General features: G+C 49.3%; 1 protein-coding gene across 1 annotated transcript in view; it reads left to right on the forward strand.

The window, feature by feature from the left end:
• The first annotated feature begins 3,093 nt into the window (after positions 1-3,093).
• Positions 3,094-26,952, forward strand: part of CLMP (CXADR like cell adhesion molecule) — a 100,223-nt gene continuing 76,364 nt past the window's right edge. Inside the window, 2 exon segments of the mRNA XM_086678826.1 lie at positions 3,094-3,327; positions 3,729-4,045. Coding sequence (XP_086534952.1) covers positions 4,015-4,045 — 31 coding nt within the window. The 5' untranslated portion in view covers positions 3,094-3,327; positions 3,729-4,014.

Below are 26,952 nucleotides of genomic sequence, written 5' to 3' on the forward strand. Positions count from 1 at the left end.
GGCTATCCGTTCCAGGGGACTTCGCTTGTCCATCGGTTTTTCCTTTCATGTATTTCATTTCATTCAATACCCCCCCCCCCAGTACACCAAACTCTACCTCTGCGTCATTGTCTAGAAATGCGCCCCCCCCCCCCGCCCCCGCAATGGTCCTCCTCAGGTCTTCTCATCTAATGAAATTCTATTCTTTTTTTAAATTTTTTTTTCAACGTTTTTTATTTATTTTTGGGACAGAGAGAGGCAGAGCATGAACGGGGGAGGGGCAGAGAGAAAGGGAGACACAGAATCGGAAACAGGCTCCAGGCTCCCAGCCATCAGCCCAGAGCCTGACGCGGGGCTCGAACTCACAGACCGCAAGATCGTGACCTGGCTGAAGTCGGACGCTTAACCGACTGCGCCACCCAGGCGCCCCATGAAATTCTGTTCTGTTCATCATCCCCCAAGGCTTGACTCCAGCGTTGTTCTCCCAGGGAAACTTCGCCACCACCCAGCCTACAGTGCTCCCTCCTTTCTTGGAATGCCCAGTGTTTCGTACTGTCAGGATAATTTATTCAGGCACTTAACTACATAGCTTTCTCATATTGTGGCTGGAACAGTTCACATGTTGACTTTTCCTCTCCCACGGGACGGAGAGGTCCATTTAGGGTAAGGACTGCCACATAGCTCTTCCGATTCCCGTGTCACCCAGCTGGGCCAGCGTGGGCTATGGCGTAGGTACGCAATGGGCTGCTGAGTTATGAACCATCCCAAGGCACTGTCCACTTGGGGCCCACAGATGCGGGATAGTAGACAAGAGGCTTCAGGTAAAGGGACAGTCACCTTCAGGGACACAAAGCTCTTTCCAAGGAACATATGCCAAATATCTACTGGTTATAAGACTTTGGACCTGGGAAAACCGAGTGTTTATGACCTAATCTCAGCCCAGGCGATCCATTTCCTTTGCTGATGACTCATGTCTTGGAGTGAAGTCTTGTTACCTTCCAGCTTGAGCAATGTAGGTTTAAACACACGCATGCTTACACCCACACACATCTGTCCTGTGCACACCAGCCCTTAAGCAATAAATGGTGTCACAAGGTTCAGGAGAAAGGCCACAGTGGTAGGGGGATTAGAAATGGGGCTTTAAAACCTTTGCAAAAATATCTCCCTTAGAAAGAAAGAAAAAGGAGGAATCTGGGTGAAGGGTACCCAAGAATTCTTTGTACTGTTCTTGCAACTTTTCTGTAAGCCTGAAATTATTCCAAATACTAAATAAAATTTTAAAGCAGAAATAACAAAAAGCCACCTTCTCTATTTTCCCTCTCACCTTTGTCAGCCTTTAAGAATAAACCTTGTTTCAACACATTCCCCTGTGAATTATAGTTGTGAATATTTCGATTTCTCCTATTGAACCAGAAGTATAAAATGGAAGATAAAACTACTCAGAGTCAGAGAGCTTTTAAATCTTTTATAATATAAAATAATAATATTTTAGATTATTAAATTAGAGGGGCGCCTGGGTGGCTCAGTCGGTTGAGCATCCGACTTCAGTTCAGGTCACGATCTCGCAGTTTGTGAGCTCGGGCCCCGCGTCGGGCTCTGTGCTGACAGCCCGGAGCCTGGAGCCTGCTTCGGATTCTGGTCTCCCTCTCCCTCTGCCCCTCCCCCTCTCATGCTCTGTCTCTATCTCTCTCAAAAATAAACAAACATTAAAAAAAAAAAGAGTATTAAGTTAGAATATTAATAAAAGAGAGAGGTTTTAATATTTTGTGATATGAGGCATAATATTAATCTCTCTAGTTTCTGGTTTCCTCATCATTAAGATGGAGTTAAAAATGCCTCTTCCTGGCACCTGGGTGGCTCAGTCGGGTAAGTGTCCAACTCTTGCTTTCCCCTCAGGTCATGATCTCATTCGTGAGATCAAGCCCCCCGTGGGGCTCTGGACTGATGGCATGGAGCCTGCTTAGGATTCTCTCTCTCTCTCTCTCTCTCTCTCTCTCTCTCGTTCTCTCTGTCTCTCCACCCCTTCCCCACTCACACTTGCTCTCTCTCTCTCAAAAGTAAATAAACATTTTTTTTAAAAACGCCTATCCCTTAGCATCGCTCTAAGAATTACATGCAAAGACAAATGTTAAATAATTAACATAATTCCTGGTCTGTAGTCGGTGCCCTGCCATGTTAGTTCCAAATATTGAAAAAATGTCCATAACCAAGTTCTACTCGCTTTGTGTCCTCACCCTAAAAAAAGCACCTGGTGCACAGTAGATGAATAAATCGTTACTGAAGAAGCAGAGACAACACGGATAAACGTTGGCATTCTAAAGGAACTTACAGCTGATCCCAAAGCCGCCACGACAGCCCCTGCCTTGACCCTCCCTCCTGAGGACGTGGTGAGAGTCCCCTACCTCTCCAAGCCTCTGCTTTCCTCATCTATGAAATGGGTTGGTTTCCCATAGGACCAGAGGGTACTATACAGCTCCTGGGATCGAAGACTCCTAGAGAGAGGCCTGGAAAAATGGGGCAAATGTGCGATCAGGCAAGCCTAACAGGCCTGGAGGGGTTCATCTCTTGGAAAGCATCCCCAACTTCTGAGCGCGGGGCGGGTGGGGGTGGGGGAGGCGGCAGCTCTCACTCATAGACACCGGTGAGGCTGGAGAGGAGCGGGTCCTCATGCCTCAATGTGGCTGAAAGAGAAGTCACTGCTCCAGGAACATCCAGAGTCTGGGGACCAGAGAGCGCAGCTCCATGGTTTCACAGAGCCCAGGAGGCGGTCGTGCTCCAGGCAGTGGAGACCCGAGCCCGAGCGCGGCCCCTACTGCCCTTTCCTCTAGTATCCTCTAGCCTCTGTGCTCCAGGGCCCTCTAGGGCCGACCTCTCCCTCCCTTAGGCCAGCTCCTACCTGTGCCACTGGCCGGCAGGCGGGTCCCTGGGGCCCAGGAGCCTGGCCCTGGCGAGGAGGGAATTGCACCCCTTCTGCCTTTTCTTTGTGGAAGGGAGTGATGCATACTTGGGCCAGAGCCACGTGCAGTGCTTCCTAATGGACCAGTTCCACTGAGGTCTGGACGGCCCACTCCCCCGGGGGATCTGAGGATGGGCTGCTGTAAATACTGACAGCAGAAAGAGAGAGAGAGCGCGAATGCGAAAGGCCAAGGGAGGGCCAGGGGAAGGGTGGCTGGGGTTCCCAAGCAGGCAGGGAGCAGCCAGTGGAGGGCTGCCGGACCGTCGCAGTCCCTTCCACGCCTAAGCCTAACCGTCCTTATGGTCAGCCTGCGCTTTCCTACGACGCAGCCAGACAGGGAGGGCCGAGCAGAGGAGAGAAGGAGCGAGGGAAGAAGGGAGAGGAGGGAGGAGGTGAGAGGGGAGCGGCCAGAAGAATGTAAATGGGAGAGAAATGAAGAAAGAGAGAGAGAGAGAGACACGGTGGCGGGAGGGAGGGCAGATGAGGGAGAGAGTTGGAAGCACAGAGGGTGAGTGGGGGCGAGAAAACGAGATGCCAGGGAGAAGTGGAGAGAGGCACAAAGTGAGAACGGAGCCGGAGACGCGCGGCCAGGCCTCGGCCGATCCCCCGCGCGGGTCGGTGCGGCCCGGCCCCCTGCCCTCCCGGCCCCGGCGGCGGGCCCGGCTGCGCGAGGGCGGGCGCGGGGGGGGGGGGGGGGGCGAGGGAGGGGCTGCCGGTGGGAGGCGACCATGTGGTTCCAGCTCACTCTTTTCTCCCCCCCCCCTTTCTTCACTTCTTTTTTCTTTCCTAACAGGGAAAAGTGTTCCGCGGAGCGGTAGCGTCTTCCCGCCTGGCCCTGTCCTCCCCGACCCTGGTCCCCGCTCCCGTCCGGGCGCGAGCTGCCCCTCGGCGCCGGGGGGGTGGCGGGGGGCGCGGGGACCGGGCGCGGGGACGGCTCCCGCGCCGGCACATGGCTGCGGCCGCCCCGCGCGCACCCCGAGGCGCCGCGCCCGGCTCGCCCGAGGTCCGTCGGCTGCGCCCCGCCGGCCCGGAGCCCAGCAGCGGCTGAGCGGGGGAGCGCCCGCGCCCGGGGCGTCGGGATGAGCCTCCTCCTCCTCCTCCTCTGGCTAGGTGAGTGCTCGCGAGCGCGGGCCAGCTCCGCAAGGCCGTCCCCGCGGCCCCCGGGGAGCGCGGGCGCCCGGGTCCCCGCTCGCCGCGCGGGGTTGGGGGGCGGGGGCACACATCTGGCCGCGGAGACCCGCCCGGTCGGCCATCGCCAGCGGCTCGCACATCTGGGCCCGGGAGCGGGCTGGGGGCCGGGGGCAGGGGGGGCGCGTCTCCGGGGGACTTTGGGCGTGAACGGTCTGATGCGGAGGGTTGGGGGCCGGGGAAGGCTGGTGGTCAGTTTCAGGAGTATCTGGGGAAGCGGGAGGATCGGAGGAGGGAGGAAGGTTTATTCAGGAATTTTTGTGCCAGGTTCCTGAGGGTGGGGGGAGCTTTTTTGTTTCAAACGGGCGCCTCGAGGGCTCAGATTAGAAACAGATGTGTGGAAGGGTGAGAGGAAGGGAGTGGAGGAAGAGACGGGGGAGGGTGGGGGGACGAAAAGGAGGAGAGGGAAAGGGGCAGAGCGCAGGCAGGACCAGGAACGGGAAAGTGAGGACGGAGGGAGAGAAGAGGGACAAGGGGACCGGGCTGGGAGCTGGAGAGAAAAGAGGAGAACAGGGGATAGGAAGCAGAGGAGGAAGACTGAGGGAGATTGAGCAACAGAGAGTCGGGAAGACAGAGGAAAATGGAGTGGGAAGAGAAGAACAGAGAGGAACAGGTTCGGGGGCAAAGAAGAGCTTTTCCCGGTGTCCATCTGGATGTCACCCAGGCGGGGTCCTGAAACCTCACAGGCCCTAAGGCGCAGACGCACTTGGGCTGGAAGCCGTCGGGTTTGCAGGACAGGGCAGGACAGTTCCCGTCAAGGATGTGTGTGGGCAAGAGCGGACAGGAAGACCAGGAGTGTCTGAGGCGCCAGGGGCAGGCAGGAGCTGAGCTGAAGAAAAGTCGTGGTGTGCACCAGGGAAGGTGGGGCTCCCTGGGGACAGGACAGAAAAGTTAGCCAGGGTTCAGGAAACCGAACCCAGCTGGGTTTGGTAGAGCGCGCACGGCCTGGGACACCGGACCTCCCGACAGAACGAGTCCTGACTTTGAGCTGACTAGCTGGGTGATCTCGAGCAACTTTACTCACTACCCAGGGCTTCGGTTTCCTTGGCTCCAAAACAAGCACATTAGATGGTTCCTAAATCCCCACGTAGCTCCAACGGCCTGAAACACCGGGAGGGCGACAGGGCCTGATGTCTAGAAATAGAAAAACCAAACCCAAATCGAAGTGAAGAGGCACAAAATAGCCACCCTGACTCAGATGGCTAGAGCTCTCTGTCTCTCTTTTGTTTTTAAAATTTTTTTTAATGTTTTTGTTTATTTTTGAGACAGAGACAGAGCATGAGCAGGGGAGGGGCAGAGAGAGAGGGAGACACAGAATACAAAGAAGGCTCCGGGCTCTGAGCCGTCATCACAGAGCCCGGCGCGGGGCTCGAACTCATGGACTGAGATCATGACCTGAGCCGAAGTCAAACACTGCACAGACTGAGCCACCCAGGCGCCCCTCTCTTTTGTTTTTAAACGTACAAACCGAGGAGGCCACGTGCAGGCCTTTGGAGGCCAGCCTCGGGCCAATAATCACCCAGGTTAGAGGAATAAAGAAGGTGGATTAGCCTAAACTATTGCTCAAGTAGGGCAGGTGCGGAACCACTGTGTTGTCCTTGATACTTGGCCGAGTCTTGCAGTGCTGCTTCGGTGCACGGCTGGTGTATCTGGACGGCACCTTGGTCCCCTTTACTGGCCCCTAGCCCGAAGCTATGAATCACCAGATGTTCAGTAGACTCAAACTTCAGAGCTCCCTTATGAAAAGCAGCTGGAGTTCTTTAAGTACTTACCCCGCGTGCTTGATATGCACCACCTTGTTAACTCATTTATCCTTCACACCAATCTTATTGGCTACCCACTGTCATTATCCCCGTTTTAAAGGAAATCAAGGTGTAAAGAGGTCAGAGAACTTGCTTGAGGCTGTAAGCTCGTAGTGAACGGAGAAAGGACTTGAATGTAGGTTGTTTGCCTCAAGAGATGGCTTGCTAAACCGCAGTGAGTACAGCCTTCTTTCACGACAGAAGGACTTGAAGGTGTTGTTTGTAGCGAAATCCGGTTTAGTCCTCGTCATGAAGCCTGAGGTGTCAGAGCGAATCTGCCAGTGAGGGGTCTGGGGAAGGGAGAGAAAACTAAGCTAAGCCTGTCTGAACACCTGCTCCATACCAGCACTGTTTGGGCACAGTTTACGGTGGAAAGTGAAAAGTGACTGTCCCACATGGTCCGTTGAAATCAACTGGCTGGCCTCGATGATCGTCATCCTCTTGGTTCATGAGAAAGAGGAACTGATAAGACAAGCATCAAAAAGATGTCACTGATTCACTGTCCCCTCTTTACTGCACGCTGTTACGTGTGGCCATTCCTCTGGCAAGAAAATAATCTGTTGGGTTGATACTTTCTTTCTCCTAGAAGCTGCTTCTCATGATTCCCTTGTTGGTTCTGTCTTTACAAAACTGGCACAAATGAAAGGCCAACGTAGAAGGGAAAAAGTAGACTATAGACTTAGCATTCTGCACAACTGGATGTTTGCCATTCACACTATCCAGCTTTTGTCACACCTATGTTCTTGGTCAGACATACTCAGACTCCTGATCATCCCAGATCAAGAAAGATGAGCCAGTCACAGAGTTGATGAGCTGACGGGTCTGGACAAGGGACAAAGCAAGAGACCTGAGGTGATGCTGGTGATCCAGAGACCGGCCACTGAAGGGAAAAACAGTAGGAGGGACCCCTCTATGCCAGACATTCCTGCATGGGTCAGAAGCCCCCAGGGAAGCACTCCTGTGGGCTGGAGGAACCTCATTTGCTAAGTGGTTTTGAGCCATGGTATGCCTGGCACTCTAGCAAAGCCAGAAAGAAAACCCTCAGAGTTGCCTGAATCCTAAAATCATCTACCGGTCCCTTAAAGGAACAGTTCCAGGGCTGCTTATGATCACTGCCGGCGTGATTTCTGGCGTCTTTTCTCTAGAGAATGCACAGTACTGAAGGGGAGTTGGGAGGGCTAAGAGTTCATAAGCTGAGCACGGATGGACCGGTTGACTCTGGACCTGCCGGTGAGTGAAATCAAATGCCACACCCCTCTGATGTGAATGAACACGTAATGCTCTGAGCTTCATGGAGCAGAGAAAAGGGATATTTCATGGCCTCCCCCAGCCCCAGCCCCTCCTCTGACTGCCTCCCTCCCCTGATGCTCGGGTTCTCTTTATTCCACCTTAAATTCTCACTTGGACTCCTGTAATGGCTGCCATATTGGTCTCCTGCGTGAACTCTTCCTTCTCCACCCTACACACTGCTACCAGTGGGACCTCGTGAGGCGGCTGGTATAATGCAAAGAATTTGGACTTAGGAATCTGGCAAGCTCTCTGGGTTCTTGTTCTGACTCTCTTGTCCCTAAAACAGGGGTAAAGAGATCTTTAATTCAGAATTTCTATAATTCTATCATTTGACTCCCTTCGTCCATAAACCTTTGGAAATCTCCATTGCTTATAACATTGAGTACCAACACCATTCTCATTCAAAGATCTTACACGATGTCATTCACAACTCCTCTCCTCCCACCCCGGGCAGCTCTACAGGGAATCTGGATGATTTCCTGTGCCTTACACAAGCCCCATGCTTCTTTCTGTTTCTATTCTTTTGGCCTACGAGAATCCCTCCACCAAAGATGCCCTCTTATTCTCCACCTACCCCAGCAGATCAAAATCTTGTTCACCCTGCACATCTCACCCCCAATACTGCTTCCTCCATATGCCCTTCCATGATTTCCCCAACAGGATACACTTTCCTTCTTTTGAATCACAGTAGTCTGTCTGTGAGGCTGCTTGGCATGATAGTGATCCGGAGGCTTGTCTTTGCCCCGGTGAGAGCGTAAGCTCCATGCAGGCAGGTCAGTAAGCTCCATGCAGGCAGGTCAGTGTCTCCTTTATCCATGTACCTTGCGTAGACTAAAAACTGTGGACCGTTTGTTAAGATAGTTGGGTTTTTGGAACATTTAAGGTCAAGAGAGGTGAAAGATTGGAGGATTGTCACTCTGACTGTGGAATGACACAATTGTGAGGAGCCCAGTTTTAACTCAGCTTGCCTTTGTGCTTTCTCGTCCATTAATGCAAATGGGACTAGTACCACTTGAAAAAAAAATATACACAGAATTGTGGAATTGCAGACCCCACTGAGAATCGGATGAAACCCATGAAACCATTTCTTAGAAAAAGGCATATATACATTGAATTTTGCCTGTAACCTCTAGGGATTCATGGACGTCCTAATGCCAGTCCTCGGGACCGAGTAAATCCTTGATCTAAACCTACTCCTTTTCTTATGGTGAAGAAGGAACCAAAGTTCAGAAAGACTCAGCTGAAGTCAAACAGCTAGCTTCATAGAAAGGCCAAGACTGGAATCCTGATTCCATAATCTGTTCTGTCACACATTCTTGAAATAGAAAAGGTCTCTCCTTCCTTTTCAGCTCATGTAGTTAAGCTCCAAGATCACAACTGCGCTTCAGATGCTTCAGTTAAATGTGCTACATGCTGATTAATTGGCATTGGTTTTTGTGTTGAGAAATTGCCTGAAAAATAGGGCAGATGTCGTAACATTCCAATTTAGCCATCATAAGTGGAAATCCTGGAAACTTCTGCAGTGCCTTGTAGAATGTCTGGTGTGTTCAGAAAAAGAGAATTATACCCATAGTCCCAAAGAGGGTGTGTGTGTGTGTGTGTGTGTGTGTGTGTGTTTACAAGGAATAGATTGGAAAACCAGTAGCTCTGGCGCCTTCATAATTTTGCCGGGTTATTCTGGGTGAATTCTACCACTTTGAACCTCAGTTTCTTCTTCTGTGATGTGAGATCATTAGACTAAGGTTATCCCTAAGTTTCTGTACATCGTTAACATTCTCTCTCTTTTTTTTTAATTCTGAGAATTTGCTGGCTGGTCTAAATGCGGTTGGGGTTTAGGAACACATGGGTGTTGGCATGCGTTTCTGATTTTTTTCACGCACTGTCCACTCATGGCAGTTGGTTGCATATGATTATAAATCCAGAAGGGCATTCTGCCTAATGCGAAGAGAGCAGAGACTTCACCATGGAAGTGCACTGTGGCACTGTTAACGAGGGAGGGAAGATCATTCAAGGTCAGGATGGGTGGTTAGAATCCTATGCCCCAGAAGGTTAGTAACTGAAATACTCACCTAAATGACCTCATCCTAAGCAGAGTTACCTACAAAACAGCCCCCGGCGTGGACACCAGAGTAAACTTCTGCATAGAGGGTCTATTGTGTGAAACTATTTGCAAGCATTAAGCATTAAAAATAAGGTGTAATTCACATATAATAAAGTGATCTATTAAGTATGTGGCTTAACGGGTTCCTTGCACGGTTTTGAACTTGTGGTTAGGTTTCGAGATATGAATTGTATATTATTAGGTTACTTGTAGTACCTGGGAGAGGATTATAAGGGTAAGATTATCATGACAGTAGAATTCATGTCTAACAATCGTACAAGGTTGAGCAATTTACAAAGTTTATTAACATACTTTACCTCATCCCTAAATCACTCTTTGAGGGCAAATGTCATTATTACGCCATTTTACAGATAAATAAACTGAGGCTTAGAGAATTCGAGTAAGTTTCTCAAGCTTACCCTGTTAGTAAATAGTTGAGCCAGAATAGCAACCCAGCACTTCAGATTCCAAAGACCATTTGCTTTTCATTTACCAGGAGGGACAGAAATATTCTAGAATCAAGAATATATTACCAAGAAGCAGAGGCTTCATTGACAGGATGCCAGAGGATAAACCCTATGGTGGAAAATACAGTGAGGACATTTATCACTTACCCCCTTCCCCTATTCCATTCAAATGGTTAATCTGGCTTGTGTGGGTTGGGTTAATATGACAATTGTTTATGATTTAGAATTCCTGTGTATGTCTCACATGGATTACTAGCTCTTCTGAGTAAGCAGAAGACTCTTATAGTTAGTTATCCAAGGTTATTCAAATTAATATCGAGGTAGTTAGTATTCAAGAGACCTTGCCCTGCTTTGGGGTCAGATTCGTGAACTGTCGTCTTTAGCACACAGTCCTGTGGCTATGGGTGGCGAAGGTGTATGATTGGGTATGACTTGCCCTATATGTGGCTTTTCTAGTTAAATCCCTGTTTTCAGCAGTTTTGACTTCTTTGCCTCCCTTTCCAAAAAAGAATGCAGACTGCACCAAAAAACAAACAAACAAAAAATCTGGTTATCTGAACTTCCCAAGTATCTGGATTCCAGAAAAACAAAAGCTTATTTCCTTTGGCACCATATAGATCCAAATGGGAAGGAATGCTGAAATCAAACAACCTTTATTTTGTTAGTGACCGTCCGTTGGATCCCTGTGTGTCCAGCATCAGCCAGAGTCTGGGCGTGAGAAGACTGAAAGCTGCTTTGTTTCAGTAGAAGGCAGGGGAGGAAGCGGTCTCCCTTGCGCCCACGGGGAAGCGGGGAAGAGAAAATGGGCAACCATCTTCAGAATGGCTCCCCAGTCAGTGGGGGGATTTTGGAGGTTTTTCTGAAGTGACACAGCGAGGGAGGTAGAAGGGAGGCGCCTCGTGGATTCAGGTCCCGTAGTAGGCTCTCAGACCCCGGGATATGAGAAAGCCACGGTTTCTACCGCCTAAGAACTCAGGCCAGTGGGGGCGAAATAGGCATAAACGAGGAATTACTGATCTATGAAAGCGCTCTCATCGAGGAAAGTACCAAGATTTCTAGGAGTCCCAAGGAGGAAAGGAACTTTATTATGAGCTGTCTTGTGGAAGTAGGGTATTTCTTCTCGTGTAGGTCTTCAGGGACTGGGCCAGCTGTCCTTCTGTCCTTCACAGCACTAACACATCCTGAGGTTGGTGCTGAATAAACAGCTCGGGGGTGGGTGGGGGGTGTGATGGATCCCCCCCATCATCATCAGAAAGGATATTTAAGTGGTGTGTGTCCTTGGCATTCGGCCAGGTGCTTCCTGGAGGGATTGAACCTCCCGATGTCCTTGCCTATTGAGGATTATGGTCTCATCCTTCATCACAGCCTGCCAGCTCCCTAGCTACCTCTATTGCTTCATCCTTCGGGGGATGTTAGAAAAAAAAAAAAAGGAAAGAAAAAGAGAAAGAAATACATCGATGAATTTGGATCTCGTGATTAAGAGCAGAGGTCTGTTCACCCACGGCTGTAATTGGTATTTGTCCACATGGAAAGCACATAGGATCAAGCCAAGAAGGACTTTTTGTTCCAAGAGAAATCCATTGTATTGAGCAGAGACTCGGCTCCCGTCATAGTCTTACTTTTCTGGTTGGAGGGCGGGGCAATCAGATCTCAGAGGGGGGGAAATTGCCTTGTGACTTCATTGTTTAAATTTAGGCTGGGCTTTGTCGGATCGTTCAGACTGGGAGCAGTAAGCCTCTAACCCAGCCTCTGTCACTTCTCATTACTTCCAGTGACAGTTCCAATTATTTCCAATCACTCTTCAAGGGAAGAGCGGGGGAAGCATGGAAGGACCAGCAGTGCAGCGACTTCAGTAAGAGCCAGGGCCCCGGGCTCCTCAGACCCCAGCTTTGAAGCCCTGCTCGGCCACCTCCCCATCACGTGACCCTCACCTCTGCCCTTACTTTTCTCCCCGGCCACCGCACCTAGTGACGATGTCACAGGTTTGTAGCGACAGTTACCCGAGGTCGTGCATATAAAGAATCTCAGCGCCCTGCTTGGGACAAAGGAATCCAATGGCCGTGGTGATGACCGTGACTGTCCTTGCTGGGGGAGGGTCGGCCCATGGGGATTTGGCCGATGTGGGGATATTCTGCTTGAAGTCAGCTGACACCGGGCCGGCAGGGCCAGCCTGTGGAGCTCCGGCCACTGCTGCTCCTCCCCCATGCAGACAAGTCCCCAGATGTCCTCTGGGGAATGTCTCCCTGCTCCGGGACCCCAACAGGTGCACAGACCCCATCTGTGCCCCCCGCTAACTGCGTGCAGCCGCCCTGGGAGAGTAACGTTTGCGTCACGTAGCCCTGGGCAAGAGGTGCCCTTCCTTACCCCACCTGGCACCCTGTGTGCAGGTTGCTGAGACAGTAGCTCAGCGTGAAGCCCCTCTTTCCCCAGGCTCTGTCCTCGCCGCTACGTGCTCCCGGATGCCTGTGCCAATGTGGGCTGCCCCCGCCAGGCAGATACTGGGTGCCTCATTTCTGCATTCGCCGTCAGGTAGTGTTTTATTGAGCATCAACTACGTACTAGGCATTGTGCTAGGGACTTCCATACGAGTGGTTTCTTGGATCCTCCTAACAAGCTGTGAGGCAGATATTATTATCCCCATTTTATTTTTCTTATTTTTTAGTGTTTAGTTTTTAGTTTGACAGAGAGAGTATGTGAGCAAGGGAGGGGCAGAAAGAGAGAGAGAAAGAGAAAAAGAGAGAATCCCAAGGAGGCTCCACACCGCCAGTACAGAGCCCGACACAGGGCTCAGACTCATGAGCCATGAGATCATGACCTGAGCTGAAATCAAGAGACAGACTCTTAACCGACTGAGCCACCCAGGCGCCCCCAGTATCCCATTTTATAGGTCAGCAAAGTGAGACAAGGGGTCAGGTGTTCTGTCGTACGGACTGGAGCTGGGTTTGCCTCCTGCTTCAGCAATGATCCAGGGAAGACGGGAATAAAGAGACAGGTGGGTAACCTCCGTGTTGTGACGCCCAGACGGGAGGCCGCTCAGGGACCAAGGTGTGCCTGGCCTTTGAGGATGTGGCCTCCGAAGGAAGTGTCAGCCCTTCGTTCACCCACTTTCCAGGCTGTCTTTTGTCCTGACCAGAATTAGACTGCAGCACGCCCAGCACCCACATTCAAGATGTGTTGAGTTATATTTCCTTTTTAAATTTGGGAGGACAGGAAAACCTCAAGGTGAGAAGGAAAATGTCTGTTTTTTCCACTGACCTGAACAACAGAGAATGTGACAGCCCTCTCCACTGAACGGGGCTAAGCAGAGCGTCCCAGATTTCTGCAGACCTAGAATTCCCACTCCGAATGCATCCTTGGGCCAGGCAGGTAGGGTCTGGGTGTCCAGCCGAGGCCTGCTCTCCATCTGCTTCCCTCTGGTGGAGTTTCATCCCCCCAGGCTGCTTCGGCCAACGGCCGAGCGCAACAGGCTCCCGCCTTACCCTCTCTCCCCTCAAAGGAGAAGAAGCAGAAACGGGGCCACCTCTCCACAGCCACCCTCTCCGCTCCACTGCCTCTCCCTCCCTGTTCCCGGAGTCCTGCCGCTTCCCCAGCCCTGAGGAATCCAGTCCCTCACACGCCTGCCACGTTAACCTGACCTTCTCCTCGCTCTTTCGTTCTCTCATTGGGCCCGGTATGCCCTGCTGTCACAGAAACACACAGAGAGAGATGAGATACACAGGGAGAGACAGAAACAGACACATGCACAGAGGCAGAGACACAGAGAGAGAGAGAGAGAGAGACAGAGACAAAAAGAAAACAGAGTGGGGAGCCTGGGTGGCTTAGTCGGTTAAACCTCCAGCTCTTGATTTCGGCTCAGGTCATGATCTCACTGTTCGTGGGCTCGAGCCCCGCGTCGGGCTCTGTGCTGACAGTTCAGAGCCTGGCGCCTGCTTCGGATTCTGTTTCCCTCTCCCTCTGCCCCTCCCCCACTGGTACTCTGTCTCTCTTAAAATAAACATTTAAAAATAAATAAATAAATAACAAACTTATGAATGAAAAAGTTGATGAATATAAAGTATAAGCTTACAAAAATTAAAAGCTGATCTCTTCCTAGAGCATCTTTTTTTTTTTTTTTAAGTTTATTTATTTTGAGAGAGAGGGGTCCGGGAGGGGTTGAGCAGGGGAGGGGCAGAGAGAGAGGGAGAGAGAATCCCAAGCTGGCTCGATGCTGTCAGCAGCAGAGCCCAATGCGGGGCTGGAACTCACGAACTGTGAAATCATGCCCCGAGCCAAAAATCAGGAGTCAGATGCTTCATCGACCGAGCCACCCAGGTGTCCCTTCCTAGAGTATCTTTAATGAGGATTCTTCATCATCAGAAAGACCCCGAGGAGGAAATGGTGATCTCAGGCACAAAACAGATGGTGGAAAGATTTCCAGATAGAGCAGCCTGTCCAGCATGCCTGGAAACCCTACCCCCCAGCAGGCCAACCACCGTTGGTCGCTCCTGGAACAGGACTACACGCTCTCTTTGTAAGGGGATGGTCAGGGCTGTGCAGTGAGCAGGTGCATAGGTGGGAAGTGGCCAGACACCCTGAAAACCCTCTGCTTTCCACCCAGTGGTGGGGAGCCTATAGTCATCAGCCCTTTTACACGTTGGGGACTTATTTTCCATGTTCCATGTACTGTAATAATTTGGGAAACCTGAGGCTTTCCCTTCTGGCGTAATCTGAACTTTTAGCCTCATTAGTGGAGAAGGCCAGCCCAGCCATGCTGACCGACTCATTCCCTGGCCCTCTGGGGGTGAATGGCTCGTCCTTGGGCACACGGAGTTAAAAGTCCTCTTTCTCCTCCTTTCTCCTCTGCCTTGGCGGATTTACCCTGCACCTCACTAACTAGCGCAGTGTCACCGAGGCAGGGCGAGCAGAAGAAACGCTCATCGGCTGACCAACACCGAAAACAGGGGTGGGGTTTTAGCGATGTTTTTACATTTTATTTTATTTCCAGGCTGAGTGCTTTTCTGCATACATTAGCTCTTCATGACAGCATGGTGAGGCAGGTACTGGCAGCTTCCATTTTATAGAAGAGGGATCGGAGAGGTTAAGGGATTTCCCCATTAGTAGCAGAGCCAGAACGAGAAGCCAGTTCTCCCGGCCCCCGGATCATTGCTTGTGCCACTTCTCCACATGAGCTGGAGCCCCCTTAGGAGTGGCGGCAGCAGCATCGCACGGGCCTGAGCTGGCCTCTTCCCTGCCCCCACCCTGTCGTCTGTTGTCCTGGAAGCTCACTGAGTGTGCGCTGAATGAAAGATCCTTGCCCGGTATGGTTGCTCTCCTCTTTGGGGAGGTTTGAGATCTCGTATGTGCGGTGACAGACCACGCTGATTTGCCCAGGATCGCAGGGTTTCTCAGGATGTGGACACACAGGATTTTCAGCGCTGAAACAGCAACCGTCCCGGGAAAACCGTTCTGCTGGTCAACCACCTGGCTACTCAAAGTGTGGTCCTTTCAGCAGCAGCGGTATCACAGGGAGCTGGTTAGGCAGAATCTCAGGCCCCACTGAACCAGATGCTGCAAGGTCTGTCCGGGATCCCCACTGAACATAAGAAACATCTGAGAAATGGGGTGCCTGGGTGGCCCCGTCGGTTGAGCGTCCGACTTCGGCTCAGGTGATGATCTTGCGGCTCGTGAGTTCGAGCCCCGCGTCGGGCTCTGTGCTGACAGCTCGGAGCCTGGAGCCTGCTTCGGATTCTGTGTCTTCCTCTCTTTCTGCCCCTCCCCTGCTCATGCTCTGTCTCTCTCTGTCTCAAAAATAAATAAACGTTAAAAGAAAGAAAGAAAGAAAGAAAGAAAGAAAGAAAGAAAGAAAGAAAGAAAGAAAAGAAAAGAAACATCTGAGAAGCTACATAGAGCAGGATCTAAGACACCTTTGACAGGAGTTGGGGAAATAGCAGATTCGGACCTGAATTGTCTGACCTGGGAAAAGCTTGGCCGTGACCTCAGCTGATGTGCATTAGACACACAAGGCTTATAGGCTGAGGAAGAAAGAAGTCAGGGGTCCCATGTGTGACCCAACTGGGGTGCGTGAAAAGTGGGAGAGTGTCTTGATGCTGTCTCGGCATGACATGATCCAGGGTTCAGCTTCTCCGTCTGTGAAACGATGATGTTCTTATTAAGGCTCTGAAGTTCCTTGGACTCACCCTCCCTTTGACTCGGGAGAGGCTGGCACTGTCCGTAGTGAGCAGCCAATTACCCAGACTTCGTGCAATGGTGGCAGCGGGCTAAGCTCCCCACCCCGGGGCCGGGGACTCAAACACCTGAAATGAAAGCACAGGGGGCCACTTAACATACAACAGAGCTACGCGTGGCAAAGAGCAGACCCACCCTCGGTGGTTAATTATTGAAGGAATAATGAGGCTGTAAAAGCGGTATTCCGAACCCATGCGTTTTTTTTCCCCCGTTTGGTGCCTGGCTCCTTGTCACAAGAGCTGAACCCAGCTTTGCAAACAAGAAGTGATTGAACCTGTACTCCGGGAGAGGACGTGGTTGCCAGCTCCTGCTAGGTCCCAACAGCTTCTCTAGACCTTGGCTCTTCTCAAAGCAAACCGGGGTCAAAGCCTTGGTTCCAGGCCTTTCCGTGACGGTGCTGGCCCGTTATCTTCTGCTCGTCTCCGGGCCCTGCAGCCTGACCGTCAAGACGTTAAAATCGCAGGCACCGGGCAAGGTAGGAAAAGACATTCGTATTTCTGGGCTGGCAGCGCGGCCTCGGACTAAAAGAAGCATAACCCACGTTTGTCAACTTTCTCTCTCTTCCAAGTCACACGGCCAGTAGGGACTCTGAAATAAGGGCCGCCCCAGGGACGGGGTGACAGGCAGGCGGGGAGATGAATGTGTTCATCCGTTCAGTGAGAGCGGTTTTGGGCAAAGCTGATTCCTGCCGTGATGCTAGTCCCACTCTGACACCAAGAAATCAAACCGTCACCTCTGTCGTAATAAAGGGAGATGCCTGTGACCCAGGTCGGTCGGTTTTGTAACAGTTTCTTCTCGGCTCGTCATTCTCCCTGGGATCTCGAAGGGCTTGGGTGTGGGTGGATTTTAAAAGAGGATAACCGATTTCCATCGTGAAGCAACCCTCTGCGCTTGGTTCCGAGGGTAGAGAAGGACCCGTTCGTGACCCAAGACCCCACGCATCAAAGTCTGGTGGGGGGACCAGACCGGCCGAGGAGAAGGAAATGGTGAAAGATGTTGGACAGACTGTCATAAAATGCCCAAGTGTTTGGTACGGACAGGAAGTGGCTACGAGTTTTGGGAAAGGGTAGTCATCGAGGTGCGAGCGCTTCCTTCAGCCAACAGTGGAGCAGGAATGTGAGGTGAATACAGAATGACTTGAAGGCATTTCATCTGGGGCCAGGGAGGGGCAGGAAGCCAGAGAGGCAGAGCCCGGGGCAGAGGAAGAGAGGGGGAAAGGGCACGAGATGCGGGCCAGAGACCATGTGAAATAGTTGTTCCATCTGACTCTAGAAATAACACTCATTCAGTTTACAGGCCCCTTTGGGGGCCTTCCTCAGGTGGTGTTGAGAAGTGACCTTGGGCACCTCACTCTTTGGGCCTGGCTCTTCACCGTGCAAGAGGGGCGATTTTAACGGAGAATGTCTAGATCCTTCTGGCTCTGCAGATGGAGGGCTCTGCGGTATTCCTTTGTGGGAGGCCAGAGCCCCAAGCCACTCCTGGGGTTCTCACCTGCCCCTCAGCTCCGCACCCCCAGGCTCCCTGCTGCTGCTCGGGCTGGGCCCCCACTGCTTTCCCTTGCGCTGGAATGGACCCCACACACTCTGATCCTGCCCAGGCTTCTGTCCCCAAGAGGCCAAAGTCCCTCCAGGCTCAAGGTCTTTGCATTGTTTTTCCCTCCCCCAGGAACGCTCTTTCCCCCCGATTTTTGCAAAGCTGGCTCCTTGCCTTCCAGGTTTCAGTGCAGCTATTGCCTCAGTGAGACCTTTTCCTGAGCTCCACCCACCCTCCCTGGTCTAACCAGAGTTCTAGCTGCTCACTCTCACCTTCCCCTGTTCTGTTTTCTCCCTAATATTTATCACAGTCGGAAATACTCGTTTTCCCTCCATTCATGCACTTTTCTATCGTCCCTTGTATGAGAGTCTGGACTTTGCCTGCGTCATTGACTTCTGTGTCCCCAGTGCTAAGAACAGTGCCTGACAGAGAGCTAGAGGCTCAGTAAAGGTGTGACGAATAAACACGCGTGCTCTTTCCTGTGTGATATGCATAGCGACAGAGAAAGTTTATAGATGACGAAAGTCATTTATGGGCCCAGTTATATGCAAAGATCGTCATCCCCATGGTTTCATTCCATCTCCACGGCCACTCTACTGAGTAGCTACCACCAGGATCCCATTTTACGGAGGCGAACATGGAACACTGCAGAGGTTGAGCCCTTGCTGAAGACTGAAAAGCTGGTAAGGCATGAAGGTAGGATTTGGACCCAGGCAGTTTGACCACAGAGCTGATGCCATAAATTCAAGTACTACTCAAGTCCTCTAAAGCCAGTGTTTCTCAGAGTTTAGGGTGCTTTTGAATTACCTGGGGGTCTTGTTAAAATGCAACTCTGATTTGGTAGATCTGGGGCGGGGGATGGGGCTCAGATTCTGCTTCCACGTTCCCAGCCAGTGCTGCTCGTCTGTGGAAAATAACGCTCAGGAAGGAGAGGAGAGATAGAGGGAGAGAAACTGAGGCTTACAAGGTTAGGTGGCTTTCTTTAGATCATAGGGATAGTTAGTAGCAGAGCAGGGACTCCAGCCCAGTGTCCCTACTTCTAGCTCCAAGCCCTTCCAATGGCTCACAACCTCAGGGATTTGGAAGCATGCACGCATTTTTAAAGACTGTTTGATGGGGCACCTGGGTGGCTCAGTCGGTTAAGCGTCCGACTTCGGCTCAGGTCATGATCTCACGGTCTGTGAGTTCAAGCCCCGCATCGGGCTCTGTGCTGACCTCTCAGAGCCTGGAGCCTGTTTCAAATTCTGTGTCTCCCTCTCTCTCTGACCCTCCCCTGTTCATGCTCTGTCTCTCTCTGTCTCAAAAATAAATAAACGTTAAAAAAAAATTTTAATAAATAAAAAAAAAATAAAGACTGTTTGCAGGAATATAGCCACCTGAATTAGAGATTGCAAAGATGATCCTGTGTCCTCCATTGGAGCAAACAACAGGAAGTCAGTACTTACAAATGCTTCCACTCTGAGACGGCTCTTACTACCGGGAAGGACATTCTACTCTGAGCTGGAGTCACCCTTCCTGGGAACTGCCCCCAACCGAGGCTACAAAGATTAATTGCCACAGTTGCCTTGCAAGTAAAGGACCCTCCATTAAAAAAAAAAAAAAAAAAAGCTTATTTATTTATTTTGAGAGGGGCGGGGAGGGGCAGAGAGAGAGGGAGAGAGAGGATCCCAAGCAGGCTCAACTGTCAGCACAGAGCCTGACGCGAAGCTCGGACTCACAAACCGTGAGGTCATGACCCGAGCCAAAAGCAACAGCCAGACGCTTACCCTACTGAGCCACCCGGGGTCCCAAGGATCCTCCACTTTATGATGGGTGCTGTGCTAGATATTTTCATATGTGTGTCACCTCAGGCCAATAACCATACCTTGAAGTATGTAGTCTCAATCCCCATTTTACAAATACAGAAACTGAGGCTCGGAGGGAGGAGGTTAAGCAACTCGTCCCAAGATACACAGCCAATAGGCTGCATGGACAATGTCCTTTCTACCACAGTATCTCCACATATCTTCTTTCTGCCCCCAAAGCCCTGTGAATAAATGAGGGAAGTTGCTTTCATGTATGTCTCCCATCCTGCTCTTCTCTTTTGGAACAAAACCCTCCAGTTTCCTTGAACGGTTTCCCCTAGTTATCATAATAGTCGGGCTCACCATCATTGACTGAAGCCATGAGATGTGCCAGGCACACAATATGTAGACTGAATTAATCTCTGTAGGAGCCCTAAGAGGTCTCCATGTTATAGATGGACGGAATGCTGAAACCCAGAGAAGTAACTTGTTCAGTGTCACTCAATTAGTAAGTGACGGCAAGCCAGGATTTGAGCGTGGGTCTCCTGGACTGTGAACATGAGGGAGAACGCTGGATGGAATGAGGACAGTGGGGATCCGAGTGGGAAGTGACGCAAATCTGGCTGCCCTCCCATTGTAACTTTCTGTATTGTGTTGGCACGCATGGCCTCCCCTACGGACAGACTTCGCACAAAACAGGGGAGCCTGATCTATGCAGGGGGGTGGGGTCTTGAGTTATTGAAGGCATTGGTCTGGGGAGGTTATTTGACATCAATTCTAAGTACTTAAAAAAAAAACAGCATCAATGATGGTGATATAACTGAAATACAACATACCATGCATATTTAAAATGTATGGTTTGTTATGTTTTGGCGTGGATGTATGTCCATGAAACTATTACCATAACCAAGATATTTATTTATTTATTTATTTATTTATTTATTTATTTATTTATTTAATTTTGTGTATATGACCATTAAACTGCCACCATAATCAATATATATATGTATATATGTATATGACCATTAAACTGCCACCATAATATATATATATAACACATATTATTTTGAAAGACAATCCCAAGCAAGCTCCACTCTGTCAGCACAGAGCCCGATGCGGGCTAAATGCCAGGAACCGTGAGATCATGACCTGGGCTGAAATCAAGAGTCAGATGCTCAACCGACTAAGCCACCCAAGTGCCCCCATAATCAAGATATTTTAAATATATGTCACAAATCCACAAGGATAACAGCCCTAGTAATGAATTTTTGAGATTCTGATCTTCACTGTGAGGGTGGGCAGGAGAAGGACCCAGGGAAGATGAAAACCCATCTCCAGTCCCTAGAAAGCCTTGGGGAAGGTGTTGACCCAGATGATCCCGATGGTGGGGTAGGACCCTTTAGCCTCTTAGATTTCCATGCTACCTTGTAGTTTTCTGATCTATTTTGATCTAGACTCACATGTGCAGCCCAGTTTGGCTTCTCCAGATTCCCATGTACTTTCCACTTGGGTTCAAGAATAAGTTAACCATCAAGTTCTTGGGGTTGAACAATTTAGTAAAATGGAATCCAGCGGGGCTGGTCTTCCAGATAAAGCCTCAAATTGCAGGGTTCTCAATTCAGCCAGAATGAGATGACCCACCGGAATCTCCAAGAGGACACCCAGAAGACAGGAGCCACAGGCTCAGTGTCCACCTCCCATCGTCCCAGCCTATGTCCTTGTCTCCTGAACCCCTCACCCCCAATACATACTGCATCAAAGGGAGCAAAATACCCTAAGTAGTGAGGATTCCCAGTGAAGGGCTCTGAACGCAAAGGGCTTACTCTAGAATGACTGAAATGGCCTGAATACCATCTTTACCCGAAGAGCGTTCTCATTCTCCCCAGTCGAGGTCATCTCTGTCTGCTCGAAACTGCCATCAACTTTCCATTATGTCAGCAAGCACCTTCTACCTTCTGAAACATAATTGTCCACACGCACATCTTCTTTCACTGTAAGCTCTCTGAAGGCATGATCCTGGTTTGATCATTTTCGCATCCCCTGTGGTGTCTGACCCCTGGTACACAGCCATACTTGTTGAACAAATGAATGAATGATGCACCTGTCCTAAACCTCCAGGAACAGCGGTACTGCTCTGCAGTGGGCTTGTCTAGGACTCAGAGCTGAACGAACGTTACCTTGGCGCCTCTCACACCAGATGTCACACATGAAGTATTACACCCAAAATGAGGATTCTCACTCGTGTGATATAAATAGAGCCAAGGAGATACATGCTCTGTCTTCTTCACATACACTGTTAATGCTAAGCAAAGGTGAGGCTTGGCCTGACAGGCTTGGCTCACAGAAGGAAATTGACTGCTGTCATTGGTGAGGCTATCTCTTGAGGGAGACACAGCTCCTGCCTCCAGTGGTTCCAGCAGCTGCTAGTGACCCAGGAGAAGGGTAGAGAACGGTTCTCAGCCAGGGGGTGTGGGGCTCAGCAACTGGGGTCCCATTTGCTCAATCTCAACCTTGGAAGGAAGTCTGTAGAGCAGTAGAGCTCATGGATCACCGCTCTAATTCCTTGTCCAGAGATATCCATTCCTTGTGGGCCAATGTGGAATGGCCCGAGCAGTTAAGTTTCCGTTAGGTCACTCGAAAAGGAATTCATTTATGGGTTAGACTAAATTTGATCTGAAGTATAGGCATGCCTAAATCAGTATTTCTCGGACTTTTAGGTTTCAGGGACCAAACACATGTGGGGCCCACTTTTCAAACATTGCTGACTACAGATATTAAACGAAAATACAAAATACCGGCATGCTGTTAAAATTATTCCTAAAAGGAAATGGCATTTCAACAACAATAATAGCAAAAAGGCAAAAAGACAACCACACAAGAACAGCCCTCTGTCTACAACGACTAACACGGACTGAGTGCTAACTCTATGCTGGGCGCCGATTTAGGAGTTTTACTCTTATTTCATTTTACGCCATTCATATTCCATCATGTATATTTTTTCTTCTCTAGGAAGCTATGAAAATGTCTTCATGTTCCAGAGGTGCCAGTTTATACCCCAGACTTAGAAAATCAATGAGGGGCGCCTGGCTGGCTCCGTTGGAGAAATGTGTAACTCTTGATCTTGGGGTCGAGGGTTCGAGCCCCACGTTGGGTGTAGGGATTACTTAAATAAATAAATACGTAAACTTTTTTTTTTTTAAAGGAAAGGAAGGGAAAAAAAAAATCACCAGATGAGAAAACTTCTTTGAGGTAACTCACAGCCCTAGGAATCAAACTTTCTATGGCCCTTAAAGTTTGCACCTGATCTGGAGGCCAGGATGTGATCCTTCAGACCAGCTTCTTATGCAGGATCCAGGTGACCAACATCTTCCTCCGAAGCGTCTTTGCTAGAGGGACACCCCGAGTTCCGATTCCACTTGCACCTGAGACTCACGAGTTTGGAGTCTCCATTGACAAATGCAACGGCCCAAGTGAATCACAATCCAGCCAAAGCTAACGTACTTCCAACTACATTTGCGGGTCTTGAACAATGAAGGAAATGCTACCACTTTTGTAAGATAGAGCCTCCCCCACTCCCTTTTCCTGCCTGAACTTTCAAAAACGTAATATCCCATTATCATGTTTCACAACGAACACAAACCAGATGGCTTTGGCCAGAGGAAAGAATGCTGGATTGAGTCACAGGGTATGAATTAAATAACCCTAAACAACCATTAAAAAAAAACCCCAAAAAAACAACCGAAGTGTTTCTTAATTTCGAGATTAAAGGAAATCCATGGGGCCTGAAATAGAAAGAGAAGATAAAGCATGTTAGGAGGCTGCCTCTAGACAGAAGGGCCTTCTTCAGAAAATGAACAGGCCAGCGGGGTCATCCACTGCAAAGCCTCCCCAGAGACCAAACACGTCTTCAAAAGAAGGAAGCAAGTGGGAGACTCTGTTATTTATTTTTCCAAAGCTTAATAAATCAGCTCAAGGAGACCCAATGTCAGGCTTAGCTGAGAAATATTACATTTCGGGAGACAGAGCCTTAGTATCCAGGTGGGAGAGGAGCCAGAATTCAGGATGATTTAAGTCCAGATGACCCTTGCTTGTGTTGTCCCTTCCTCTGGACCATCTTGTTTCCCTGAATAAGAAAGAAGGCCGTAGTCAGAACTTCCTATTACCCATGGAAAAAAAAAATGTTCAAATTCTCTCCTGTTCCCAAAGAACTGGATTTGGAGGGCGATATGAGGAAGCATATCGTAGTAAGAAACGCATTTAAGTAAGTGTAAGAAGGTAAGTCCTGGCCTCTCCATCAGGTAGAAAGCTTAAGGTTCGCAGAAGTTTAGACGTAGGGAGCTGGAATTTTAAGATCGATAGGGAGGTAGGGAGCCCCAGAGAGCTCCATTTTTCTATCAGCTATGTCACTTGTCACTGAGGCTCCGTTTCCTTATCTGCCAAATGGGGACACAACTCCCATTTCACAAAGGAGGAAGGCAAGGCGCTTAGAGACGGAGGAACTTGGCCAAAGTCACCACCCTCTACGTATCTTGTTGCAAAGCCTGTGCTCTTTTCCCTAACCACACCAACTCTCGAGATGAGATCATATACATTAAAATGTCTGTCGGGAGCCAGGCACTGTGCAGTCATTCCCTTGTGGTTATTAGGCACAGACTTCCATCTGGCATGCACAAAGAGACGTGTCAGCTCACATCTGCATGCGTCCATGAATATATTCATCCAAGACTGCTTTGCAAACATGAGCAAGTTTGTGGTCTGACTAGCATAAAAATACTTCAGCAGTAACAGAACAGAACCAGGGAATCTCCCAGAAATCAGGCTCTGCAGTGGCTTCAGCCACATGAAAAGCAGTTCTATGCTCTGACTAATGCCAGCGCTGATCTTTCGAGCATTAGTGACACGTGGCTCACTTTGGGATAATCCTGGACCTGCTGTCCCATCCCAGAAATGAGTTTCTTTCTTTCTTTCTTTCTTTCTTTCTTTCTTTCTTTCTTTCTTTCTTTCTTTCTTTCTTTCTTTCTTTCTTTCTAATTTTTATTTTAGAGAAAGAGAGAGAGAGTGCATGCGAGTAGGGGAGAGGGGCAGAGGGAGAGAGAGAGAGAGAGAGAGAGAGAGAGAGAATCTTAAGCAGGTTTCATGCTCAGTGCAGAGCCCAATGTGGGTCTCGATCCCAAGACCCTGGGATCATGACCTGAGCTGAAATCAAGAGCTGGACACCCAACCAGCTGAGCCATCCAGGTGCCCCAGAGATGAGTTCTTTCTAAGAGATCAAGGCAAACCATATCTGCTGTTACTGGCCATTAGAATCTGGGAAAGAGGGTGTTAGCTTTGAGGCAATGATAAAGAGGAGAGAGAGGCTCCTGGTCTGGACCCAAGGGTATTCAGGGGTGACATGTTCTGCACCCTGAAAAGGTGTCATCAGAATGGTGAAGAGGAAGAGTATGATGCTTTCAGAAGGTCCCTCCAGGAAGGCTTATCTACGATTAGTGGGGTACAGTTAGCACAAACTATTTTATTTATTTTTAACCAAAAATTGAAATTTATTTATTTTTGTCATTTTATTTATTTATTTATTTATTTATTTATTTATTTAATTTATTTATTTATTTTAATATCATTTATTGTCAAGTTGGCTAACATGTGTATACAGTGAGTTCTTGGTTTGTGGGGTAGATTCCCGTGATTCATCGCATACATACAACACCCAGTGCTCATCCCAATAAGCACCCTCCTCAATGCCCATCACCCCTTTTCCCCTCTCCCCCAAACCCCCCATCCACCCTCAGTTTGTTCTCTGTATTTAAGAGTCTCCTGTGGTTTGCCTCCATCCCTCTCTCTTTGTAACTGTTTTTTTCCCCTTCCCTTCCCCCATGGTCTTCTGTTAAGTTTCTCAAGATCCACATATGAGTGAAAACATATGATATCTGTCCTTCTCTGAGTGACTTATTTCACTCAGCATAATACCTTCCAGTTCCATCCATGTTGCTGCAAATGGCATGATTTCATTCTTTCTCATTGCCAAGTAGTATTCCGTTGTATATACAAACCACATCTTTATCCATTCATCACTTGATGGACATTTAGGCTCCTTTCATAATTTGGCTGTTGTTGAAAGTGCCGCTATAAACATTGGGGTACATGTAGCATAAACTACTTTAAGGAATAGTATCGAAGTCTGCTTCAGGAATTTTAAGATTTTTTTTTTTTAAGTAATCTCTCCACCCAACGTGAGGCTCGAACTCACAACCCCGAGATCAAGAGTTGCATGCTCAGCCAACTGAGGCAGCCAGGTGCCTCTGCCTCAGGAATTTTAAAAATACTCATAGTCTTGGCCATTGTTGGGAACCTGTGCTGAAGAGATAAACAGAATGTACCAAGTTTATGTCCAAAAATGTTTACTGCAGTAAAAACACTAGCACAAACTAAGTGTCCCCAGATAGGATCATGGCTAAGTAAATTATGTTCGTGGATCTGTACGATCGAATAGAATGCTGTTAGCGAGACGTAACAAAGAATTTTCATGACTTGGATAACGCTTATGGTATCATGTTGACTAATGAAAACATAACAGAACGGGACATACGGTACAGTCGCTACTTTGCGCTCATGTAAAGGCACCGAAAAAAGGCTGTAAGGAAGTTTTACTGGTGATAGTTATTTTCCTCATTATTTTGTCCTTATTGGCCAAGTTTTGTATAATAAGTAGGTATAACTTTTATTTTTAAATGGTGCTTCAATAATGGCTCAAATATCTAAGGGCCACCCCTCCTTAAATGGCTTTCTCTTTTGCTGGAAAAAGACAGGAGGCTCCCAGGGGCCCTTCCTCCTCTCCCGCTCCCTCCCCAGCCCAGCCTGTACTGTCTCTAGGGTTCCCTTCTATGACTCAAAGCTGACCAGGGTTAATACCCCTTGGCTTAGCACAGGCTTCAGCTGCCTGTTGCCTCTAGACTAGAAGACAGGGTTCAAGCTCCTTCGTGTGATTTCCTGTTCCACATGGGGCAGACCCTTTTAGATCTTCCAGTCTTCATGCACGGTCTTCCCTCTGCTTACAACACCCTTTCCCCTTCTGGGGCACCTGGGTGGCTCAGTCGGGTGAGAGTCCGACTCTTGATTTCCACTCAGGTTGTAATCCCAGGGTCGTGGGATTGAGCCCCAAGTAGAGCTCCATGGTAAGCATGGAGCCTGTTTGAGATTCTCTCTCTCTCTCTCTCTCTCTCTCTCTGTCTCTTTCCCTCTGCCCCACTCCCCCACGCACACTCACTCTCTCTCTAGCACTGTCTCTAAACAAACAACAAACAAACAAACAAACACTGTTTCCCTTCCTTTTTTACCTGGGAAAGTCTTACTTGACCTTTATAGCCAAGATCAGAGGTGAGCCCCTTTGCGAAATCTTACCCCTCAGTTCCAAGCAGAACTGGTTGCTGTTGGCTCTGCTCCCAGAGACTTTGCCCATAGCGCCATTTGCGCAAATACAATTTGTTGTAATAAATGCATCTTTATGTCTCTTGCTCCCTCCCCCCTGCCTCTCTCCCCACATAGGACCATACGACTGGGAGAATGGAGTCTGAGACTCATTTGTCTGTAGGTGCCCAGGGATGAGTAGGTAAAAAACAAAACCAAATCTGGT

The sequence above is a fragment of the Puma concolor genome, chromosome D1 (assembly GCF_028749965.1).
Source record: "Puma concolor isolate L17-30 chromosome D1, mPumCon1.1.hap2, whole genome shotgun sequence".
NCBI lineage: Eukaryota > Metazoa > Chordata > Mammalia > Carnivora > Felidae > Puma > Puma concolor.